General features: G+C 42.8%; 1 protein-coding gene and 1 long non-coding RNA gene across 2 annotated transcripts in view; both read right to left on the reverse strand.

Moving 5' to 3' along the window:
- The window catches only part of LOC125968668 (uncharacterized), a 23562-nt gene extending 12677 nt beyond the window's left edge, over positions 1 to 10885 (reverse strand). Inside the window, exons 1-2 of the long non-coding RNA XR_007481350.2 lie at positions 10699 to 10885; positions 8337 to 8442 (exon numbers count right to left, since the gene is read on the reverse strand). This is a non-coding gene — a long non-coding RNA (uncharacterized lncRNA). The remainder of the gene's footprint in view (positions 1 to 8336; positions 8443 to 10698) is intronic.
- Positions 3942 to 7147, reverse strand: adra2a (adrenoceptor alpha 2A). The gene is made up of 2 exons (XM_049719956.2): positions 6768 to 7147; positions 3942 to 6129 (listed from the first exon to the last, which is right to left on the reverse strand). The coding sequence occupies exon 2, from the start codon at positions 6004 to 6006 to the stop codon at positions 4741 to 4743; it is 1266 nt and encodes a 421-aa protein (XP_049575913.1). The 5' UTR covers positions 6007 to 6129; positions 6768 to 7147; the 3' UTR covers positions 3942 to 4740.
- Positions 10886 to 11125: the final 240 nt, after the last annotated feature.

An 11125-nucleotide genomic window follows, 5' to 3' on the forward strand; every position in this document is an offset into this window, starting at 1 on the left:
GTTACATTTGACAAACTTAAAGAGTAGTTTTATAATTGGCTTGAAGATGTGTGGCGATTGCCTACACAATATCTCTAAATTTATTTCTTCTGCTCTTTCAGGCAGTGTGCTTTCTGAATGAATGATTTACCTGAAGCTGATGGGAATTTTTTTGATAAGCTACGTCTTTTTTATGCAATTTGCACATCACCATGCTCTCCTGCACACTTCTAACTTGCAGTTTAGAATACACAAAACATTTTCATACTTCAGGGTATAAGCAAGGGTCGCGATAAATTAAAGAATTTACCCAGGTGAGGAAAATCCAATCATCATCAAAATTCAGAAAATTGTTTGTTTACTGAAAATTGGTTGAGAGTGTACTTATTCATCTGTGTATACAATATCTATTGTTGGGATTTACATCTTTTTATATGCATAAGTGAAAAATTAATTCAAGCTTTTACGTTCTATACTTGAATCAAGTATCCAAGCAGGAGGACGTGACATGAAAGCAGTGGATGTAGCAAGTTACCATGGAGACACTTGAAAATCATTTGATTGAATAAAAGTAAACAATAGGTGCAACTTTACAGCGCTGCTTTCTTGCTGCCAGAAGCCGACTGTGATCTCTCCTCATGCCCCGATGCCTTTTCTATTACTGTCACCCTGGGAGTTGCCTGCATTCACTTGAGAACCCCTCTCTTTACTTCCGCGCTGTAATCATAAAATTCTCATCCACATTGCTCTCAAAATGTTTCGAGCATAGAACTGACCTATTTGGAAAAATTGGGCTCCCGTTCTTCCAACTTTGAAAACATTTTCAAACAGGGACATGAAAGCCAGCAACATGTCCCTCCTTCGGCCAAAATGAATTGCCTGGCAGGTCCAATAATCACGTTGCATAGTGCAGCCTGGTCTCTGGGACCATCAGAGCTGATTGCTCTCGATCATAATGAGCTCCTGGAAAATAAATTTGTCTAGACAAATTATTTTCCAGGGAAATATCTGTTGGCCCTGCATTGTTTTGCGGGTCCAATCATACCCAGAGGCTTGACAGCTAATCAGCTCCTCTTAATGAGACTGGAATCCCATTTGAAATGATAGCTCAGAGACACTTTAAAAGTCTGAAAAAAAGAGCCGACAGCTAGCGATAATGTTGCTTGTCCCTAAAACCTGGATGGATTGTGTTGGTCACATGGACTGCAACGAACCACCTGTGAAATTGCCATATTCAAGTGGGACTAATAAGTAGCAAAAAAACAAGAGTGAGTCATCGGTGACGCTGTAAATAGTCGTATTGAAGCCATCCCAAATGGGTGGATGTCACTCTGAAAAACACATGCGGCGGTTTGCTGTATGTGGGTGCCACACTTAACACTCATTATCACTGCGTCCTTTTCACCCCAACACCTACGGAGCGTTTGCACACAGCCGACACGCCCGTCCTCCCACATCCCAAAGCAAAGGAATGAAATCATCCTTTGCTTTCAGATGTTACAAATGAAACTTTTGTGCCTTGTCTCATTCTCGGGTACAAATGACCGGGTCTCCTCAAAGTCTGCTGCTCCTGTTGACACTTTGTCGCTGTCTATTTGAATTGTAGCCTTCTGGTGACAGATGTGACATGATGATCCATGCTTCCATTCGATTCCCAGAGGCGACATGTGCGTACGCATGCGCGGGTGGCTGTGTATAGAGGTGGAGGAAATCTTCTGACTTCAACAGCTGCCTTCCTCCAATAGACTCTCAGTAAGTAATCAGTGTTACTTGGTGATGAGTGGGTTACAATGATGCAAACAGATACGTAGTGGGAGAAAGGGAGCAAAGACAAACAAAATTGATACATATATCAAGTTGCTCAACAGTTTTTTTCCCCCGCACTTTTAAATGAGTCCAAACAAACAAAAAGGTGCATGCATATGCTTTGAAGGCAATAACATATCAAATGTACGATTGCTCTTACCTAAAGCGATATATGAAAACAGGCAACGTGAGCATTGTAAATGACAGAGAATATGTGAGCAGGCAATACGAGTCACATACGCTAGCTGGAATAATGATATGGATGACATATGTGACCTGATCAAAATTGGCCACAAAGGTGACGTGCAACATGAGGGGAATAGATGATGTGAATTCCACATCTGACCCAAGCAAAAATAAGGGGCAAAGGAGGCAGGAAAAATCTGACAGCTGTGACCCAGGCAAAACAGCTGATGGGGGGGCAAAAAAAAAAACAGAAGTGATGTGCATGATTATTGTAGGAGGGCAAAATAGGCAACAAAGGTGGCACAGACCATATGGTGGACATATTACAAGGCGTGGGTGACCCAAGGAGAGTTAAACCCAATTAAGTTATGGTGATCTGCATATTTCTGAAAGAAAACCTGTGAGCAAGCCATTCCTAAATTTTGGTTTTCCCATAATGACTTGGCAGCTCTGCTGCGTAAATATTTATTTCAATTTATATTTGTTATAACTTTCATCACCATTGGTATACTTTTCATATCCCGAAACCACATCACAAATATGCAGGCATCCGAAGAAAAATTCAGAGTGAAAGATGTTTTGTACTATTTGAGCTGGAGTGATAGAAGGCATCCCTTGCTCAAGGGCACCACAACAGTAGCCAGCAAGTAGATTTGCACCTCCACAAAAGTTTTGCCAAGTGCACCATTTTGAAGGACTACACCGATCATGTCGGCCAAATGCTAAGCAGAGCGTGTGAGAGTGTTAGATTAAGATAAGCGCCATGTTAGAGTCTTCAGCGAAGTAGTCGATAGGGTCAGGGCTGGTGGCTGTTGTGTGCCATGTCTCTGCTGCATGCGCCACATGAGCAGATCAGCACCCAAATCAATACGTATAATTCGGTGGCTTGTGACCAAGAGTTCTTTTTGTTGGCGGAAAATCTAATCTGCTCTTGTGCTGTCTAGCCTCTGGGCTAGTAGTAGCTTGCTTACGTCTCGATGCAACACATGTCATGGGCACGCAGTGCGGCAGGGAATGCATATGTCTGCTTTAAAGTTAAAGTTCGGTTGCTCTCTGCTCCTGTGACAATACAGTGAACTTGTCAAGCCAGTGAAGCATCTGCCAACTGTTTACATGTTCAAACACACATTCCCCCACTCCCCTCCCCTTCACATTTTCACAGGCCCACATGTTTAAACGATGTAGACGTGCAGGAAGACACTCCGCACATGGCAAGCCACTAGACGGATTAGCAGACAAACTCTCAGAAGCATCATTGATCTTCCTGAGCCTCGTTAAAAAGCCTGCGCCGAGCAGACGGAACACTTTCACTTACACTCCCTCTGCTGGGAAAAGTGAAATTCTCTGAATTCACTGTGCCTCTTTTGTTTTACCCACTACCCGTCTCTTTATGCTTGACAGAGCGCGCTGTGAAAAGGAAGAGACATTCTGGTTTGACAAGCTTGTTACTTTGTGACATTTGCACCACAACACAAATGTGAAAATGAACCATTACCTCTGTGATTTCTTGCTTCTTAGTGCTTCACACATGCACTGGATTCATAAGCTCTAAACCCTGAAGCCTCCAAGATAATGAGAAATGTTATTTACTGTGGAGAATCGGATATATGAAACAAAACAACCTCCATCTAAAGCCAGACAATTCAGGCCCAGAGATTATTAACACATGTTGAATTCGGGCTCATTAAATAGGCTCCTTTCTAATTGTTTATAAAGGTCAGACTCACTGGTGGTTTACTTTTTTCTCTTAGATTTTGGTGGAAAGGTCAATCAATTTACATTAGTTCATTAAAGTTGTTCTCTTCTTTACCACATGATTGAGATTAGACCAGAGCTTCCATTCTCAGATCTGTCGAATCATTTATTGGAATAAATTCAGACTCTGTTTGTGTGTGCGCGTGTGTGTGCGTACATCCGTTGATGCAGATGACATCACCAAATTGATATCACAAGTTAATATGCAGCCTAGAAACAGTTTCAGGAAATGGGTTTTATTCAAGTGCCACCATTTTCCCAATATTTTGATCACCGTCATCAACACTACACAGTATTCATATCATACAAAATGGCACAATACATATCTATCCATGGCAATATCCAGACAGGTTTTCTACATCAAATTATAGCAAAATAAAACAATTCCATTGACTTAGATGTTTTAGTAAAAAAAAATAAAAATAAGGAGACATTTACCTACAATAAATTGACTGCTGAGCGCTATGCTGTCTGTGTCTGTGCTGAAGCTGTGGTGGAAAATGATTTTCAAATCAAAAGGAATCAAGCGAATGGTGCATGGAAAGCTCGGTTTGCAAAAACCTCTTGGATAGTGGTGTAAGCTGGGGGCAGGGAGAGGGTGTTTAGTGAAAAAAAAAATGGAGTAAGAAGGGGGGAAACATTTGACGAAAAAAATATATCTTGTACAGTCATAGAAGTACAGATCATATTATTTCAGATAGTAATTAGCATGCTCCCCATTTAAGACATGATGGTAGCCAGTGGTGAGGTCTTTGAAGACGGGACCGTATAATTCCTTTTTTTTTTCTTTTCACAGCACATGTTTTGGCTCATTGAATTCCCAAACATGAGCTTTAATTTCTAAAAGGTCAGCATTAGATTGGTGGAAGTGAGCCATGCCAGAGGGCCAGATTTGCCTGAGCGCTGGCAACCAACGCTACGCCACTGCTCTCCAAGCAGTCACACCAGAGGCATATTCATCATGTCAGTTATGAACGGAGAAAAAAAAAAAGTATTTACAAGAGCTACAGGTCATCATCCATATCGTCTAGCGTCCCTCTTGCACAATATTTTTTTGAAGGACCTGCGGAAGTCATTATTGAAGATGGTGTAAATGATGGGGTTCAGCGCGCTGTTGCAATAGCCGAACCAGAAGAAGAACTTGAAGAGGGTGTCGGGGACGGGGCACGACTTGCACAGCGTCATCAGCATGTATGTGAAGAAGAAAGGGAACCAGCAGATGACGAACACGCCGATGACCACCGCCAGGACAAAGGTGAAGCGTTTCTCTCGGTTCTGCCGGCCTTTCCATCGGCTTCCTTTAGAGCTCTTCTTCTGCACCTCGCTGTCTCCTGGCTTAATTTTACTTCTGCCCTTGGAGGCTTTCTTCTTCAGAGAGCAGGGATTGTTGACTTTGTGGTCAGAAGAGGACGATTCCTCAATGTCCACACCGTTGACCTCGCCTTCTTTGCCTGCGATTCCTTCCTTCAGCTCAATGTCCTCATGCTCCTTCAGCTTCTCAGCCTCAGCCTCGGCCACTCCGTTCTCCTTCTGGTTGGAGGTTGCGACGGCATTTGACTTATCTATCCGCTTGCGGTCCCCCGGGGGCGCTCGTGTCCTCTTTTTGGCGATTTGGTAGATCCTGACGTAGACCAGCACCATGATGACACAGGGGAGGAAGAAGGAGCCGATGCAGGAGGAGATGACGTACCACTTTTCATTGTTGATCTTGCAAACGGGGCCCTCCGTGCTGTTTTCCTTCTCCATGGTGATTAGCGGCGGGAAGGAGATAACGGCTGCGATGACCCATACGATGAAGATGATGCACTTGATGCGGCGCGGCGTCCTCTTCAGATTGTACTCGATGGCCTGCGTGATGGACCAGTAGCGGTCCAAACTGATGGCACAGAGGTGTGCGATGGAGGCGGTGCAGAAAAGAACGTCTAGGGCCAGATAGATCTCACACCATACCTCACCAAAGTACCAATATCCCATGATCTCATTGGCCAAGGAGAAGGGCATCACCAGGGTGGCCACTAAAATGTCAGCCGACGCCAGAGATACCAGGAAAAGGTTCTGCGGTGCCCTCAGAGCCCGGCTTGTAAACACAGCGATGACCACCAGTACATTTCCAAACACAGTGAGCAGTATTATGATGCTCACCAGTGCCGAGAGTGGCAGGGAGACTTGCAGGCTCAACGGGCTCACCCCCGGCACTGTGTGGTTGGTGGCGTTGTCGAACCCCATGGAGGCAGATTGTCCCGCTTCCTGCGCGATTACTGCCCGGTTGACAAATATCATCCACAAGAAAGCACGCAGCTAGATACTCGACATGGGAGCGAGAGGAAATGAATCAGTCCTTTGGGGACAGGCTGCTCTCTCTCATGGTGCACTGACTGGTCACTGAGAAGGAGTTTTGTCCATCTGAAAATGTGAAGTTGAATCAGTTTCGATTAGTATTAGCTTACATTTACACTATCATTATCGTCATCATTATTTTTTTGTTACATGCATTGATAATTGTCAAGGCGAGGGCACCCCTTCCCTCTTCCAATAATGAATAGGGACGTGCTTAATTGGATTGGTCGCATTGGTCAAGGGAACCTTGACAGCTCCCAGGAGCACACTAGTCACACCATTTCATTTGTTGTTTTAACAAAGCTATATTGAGCATGCCCTAACAAACAAATATATTATATTCTATTACAGAAATATATTTATTTATTAGGGCATAACATCAGACACACTGTTGGCCTAAAAAAAAAAAAAACAGTGTGTCTGATGTTAATAGTGATCTGTGATACAAGATTCTGAAAGATGCTATTTTGGTTTGATGACTGAAATAACAATTGAAAACTACAAAAACATATGCAAGTAAGGATAAGAACACAGGAAAAATAAACGTTTCTCTAGGCTAAAGCGTACATTATCATAAGTGTGAGCATAAAACGGTGTATTTTTTTAGGAATATATAAAACTGCTTTATATAAAATGACTTGATATGATAATGATGACGTCAACGCCAACATTAAAAATTGCATATAAAGTGCAAACAATGTTACCTGACGCAGCAGTGATCCTCTGGGTGGCTGAGTGACATTAACAACTGTCGGCGTGTAACTTCTTGAAACGGATCATGAGGAAGCCAAGAAGATCCATCCACGAGCCGGATGCAAAGTCCGTCCTGCTCGGACAGCCTTCCACAGGCGTGCGGCATGTACTCGCACTCAGCCTGAGTGGAGCCAATAAAGCGATAATCATGTTCGTATTGCGTTATTACGCTAAGCGGCCGCTTCCGAGCTACAGTGTGCGTGCGTTGTTCTCCAAGTGCGCGTAACCGGGCGCCACTCCCTCGCTTTATAGCCCGCACGCTGTAAGAAGTGAACCACTGACCACCGTGCGCCACGCAGCTCCGCGCAACATGCGGGCGCGTCGACGTGTGCCGGTGCCAAGAGCAGCTGCATGACTTCCGATTATTTTGATTAGCTTTATCACCGCGCCCACGAAGCAGAGGGGATTACTATTAATAATGGAGCCTTTGCTCTTTGGTGTGGAGGTACATGGCAAAATTGTAATCTTCACAAATTGAATTAAGACAATCCAAAGTGGGTCAATCCGTCGTGATCTACTGAAGTGAACCTTTGTGGTAATTTTGTTCAAGGACAGGGTTCCCAAAATTTAGGTCTGGAATCTAATTTGGTCATGCACCGTTTTTATTTAAATGCACTGAATTTATAATTGATCGGCCTGTTAGCATGGGCGTTTGTATTATGGTGAATATTTAGATTTTAGTTGTTGTTTTTCCCAATGTGCTTCAACAAGCATCAATTAACTGTAAATGTGGGCTATTCAAGGGCCCGTCTGGCCCCAATACCCCATGAATAGCGGGGGTCAACTGTGTAGTAAAGAAACAAGTTGTTTAAATAGCTTGGTTCATCTGATCAGATCAGTGATTAGTTCGTATTTTTTATTAAACTTGTTATTTTGGCAATAATTTAAATAAGATCAGCATGAACATTTGAATCGCTCAAGTGGTGGCAAAGCTTTTTGGTTAGGCAAATGGATGTATGACACAACAAAAAGTCATTCAAATAGTCATGAAAATACTGTATAATGCAATCAAATCAATAAGCCATCCACTAGCAACAATTAGGGAAGTCCAAAGCAATAAAAAAACAGATGTTTTCTTATCCAGCAGGAAGTAATAACATCATGTATAAAAGAAATCCATTTAAGTTAGAGCTAGAATAAATTGGGAACAGAATTTGTTTTGATCGTTTGCATCGTTATGCATATTCTTCCACATGTATTGTGATTGTAAGGCTGCACTTGACTGGTGACCAGTCCAGGGTATCCCCCTCCTCTTGCCTGGGACAATCTCCAGCTCACTTTAGACTCCCCCCCCCAAAAAAACATGGCTAGATGTTGTAGACTTTCCAAAGCCAGCTCCACAGCCTTTCGGCATAGACATTTTTTGCAGTGTGCAGCTGGTTGCCTAGCAGCAGTCATCAGCTCCAGTGTTTTATCATTAGTCTTTAGACACCTTCCATTTGTGACAAGTGCACCACATGCAAGAAACACTGAGCTCATCCCAGTTGTGTAATTGTAGACAAAACTTGAGAGATACTCACTTGGCAGGTGTGGAGGGTTACAAGCACGCGGAAGGCGTCAGTCTTCCTCGCATCTGTGCTGCCTTGACGTCAAGATTTCTGTCCATCAGGTTTTGCTGATGTGTATCTGCTGGAAGCAAGAGATAAATTCTACGTGAGGCACGAAAAGGCAAATACCTTCAAACCTGAATAACAGCAAAAAAAAAAAACACACACTGGGTTTAGTATTGACAATAGTTCTAAAACACACACAAAATCTATAAAATACATATTGTATTGTTATAACATCAAAGACAGAAGATACACATCCACGATACAACAAACATGAATGGAATTAAAAATGTGTGCCTGATTGATGATCAATAAAACATGTTACACTGCCTTTGTTATTGGCTGCCAAATAAAAACTGATATGTGAGCCATTTTGGGGGTGACGCATCTTCCCTCCTCACCTACCAGACATGACAGGCGGATGGAGAGAACCAATTTTTTCCCAAACTCCCACACTGGACGTGAAGTTCTTATTGCCACCAAGTTACACACTTGAGATCCCCTCAGGGTCATAAGATGGGAAATGAAACTTCTTGAGAAACTAAGGGAGAGCTACATTACTCATGAATGCGGTCAGCTCGTCTTCGACTCGTCTCCAGAAAACTGCATCCAATATTTGTCAGAAGATAAAATGAAGTTGGTTTTATGTAGTCGAGTCCAGACAGTGAAACGTGAACGATCGAACACAATCATTTCACAGGTCTTGTGCTGTGTATTATTAGGAACCTGGGAGTGTTCATTTACGAAAATGGCACAGAATCAAAACAAACTGCTATTGCAACATGTTCCTTTGGGACGTGTACTCACGGTCACGAGTCAACTAATACATATTTAATATATTTCCAGTTAGTTTTCTCATCCTTCATGATAGCTTGCCGTTATCGCCTTCAAGGGAAAAATGTTTCATTCCAGATCCAGCCTTTATACGCTCAATGAGAAAATTAAAGGCACAGCGTTTGACTTGACCACACTGCAGTGTGTGCCGCTCAGTGGTGTGTGCCCAAGATATACTGCAGGCACCGGACCATGACACTTCAGTGACAGGAGGCATGAAAGCGTTTAATAACATGCAGGAAATATTATTTGATATACAGTAGCTCTATTTAGTTGGTTTCGTTGAGAGGTTCTGGGTTCAAATCTCTTGTTTACATGTTCTTACAGTGCCGGATGTGATGAAGTGCTAACAATTTTGAACATGAGTACATGAGTATATTTTTCAGGTGTCTTTAGAATTTATATTCCGGATTATGCTTTACTTGTACTTCCCCGATTTGATAACACAAATACATACTTTCTCCTCCACAGACGCAAAACAATGTAGAAATGACATCAGTGCGGTAGATTATTTTAGGAATTTGACTATCGTATTTTCCGCACTATAAGGCACACCTAAAAACCTCAAATTTTCTCAAAAGCCGACAGCGCGCCTTATAATCAGGTGCGACTTATATATGGACCAATATTGAGCCACTACAGCAGGCGTGTCCAAAGTCCGGCCCGCGGGCCAAATGTATATATATCTTATATATGGACAAAGTTTTAAAATGGGCCCTTCATTGAAGGTGCGCCTTATAATCCGGTGCGCCTTATATATGGACAAAGTTTTAAAATGGGCCCTTCATTGAAGGTGCGCCTTATAATCCGGTGCGCCTTATATATGGACAAAGTTTTAAAATGGGCCATTCATTGAAGGTGCGTTTTATAATCCGGTGTGCCTTATATATGGACAAAGTTTTAAAATGGGCCATACATTGAAGGTGCGTCTTATAATCCGGTGCGCCTTATAGTGCGGAAAATACGGTAATTTCGATTTTGGGGACGCTTTGGGTAGTTTGGCCGGGCTGAATTCCTGCCACATTCCAAAAACATGCATGATAGGTCACTATGGAGTTGAAAATTGCGAATAACTGTCAATGTGAACGTTAATTGTTGGTTATCAATTGACAATGTACACGGCTGGCGGTCGGCCTAGGTTGTACTCACTCAAAAGACAGCTGGGATAGACCCCTGCTCGAATGCGCCCCAAATGAAGATACACTGAATAGAAAATGGATGGATGGATGGATGGTTTCACAGTGATAATTTCCTTGTGGCTCACAAAACAGTGCCTGGTGCACAGCATATGCGCCCTGTGATTCGCTGCAGGGGACCTGTCCAGGGTACACCCTTACCTCCTGCCCAAGCAGCTGGTATGGGCTCCTGCAGCTCACCAAATCAACCCTATATGACGACAGGCACTAAGGAAAAGCAATATATTGTATAATAATATTGCCAGTATTTTAGCTTCATTGCAGGATTCACACGTGCCTTGGAGCAGCTGACATGCACTCACTATTTTGGGATAAACATCCGTCTGGTGTGACGCTGCTTGATGCATGGAGGTACAGATGAAGTGATACAGTGACATCTGTCGTCTCCTACAAGTGCCTTCCAGGCAGCGTCATCCTCAAACAGCAATCTGTGGGGACATGTAATTTTTTTTTATTATTATTTAATGAGTCCCTAAATTGACCAGTAGGGGGTAGCCTTGTACAGAATTAACCTCATGTTTCATTATTTGACTCGCTAACTTAAACCATCATATATTCTTTGTGGGTTTTGTTAGTTTGTTTGAATCTACAATGATGAAGAAATACTGTTGGCTGGTACGAATGTAATATTTATTCTTGTAGCCATTCAGAACATTACTCCACCTAAATTGCAGCAGGATTATTTTACAACACATTGTGTATATATTTGTGTGTGGGGGGGCATATTGG

This window comes from Syngnathus scovelli, chromosome 5 (assembly GCF_024217435.2).
Source record: "Syngnathus scovelli strain Florida chromosome 5, RoL_Ssco_1.2, whole genome shotgun sequence".
Taxonomy (NCBI): domain Eukaryota; kingdom Metazoa; phylum Chordata; class Actinopteri; order Syngnathiformes; family Syngnathidae; genus Syngnathus; species Syngnathus scovelli.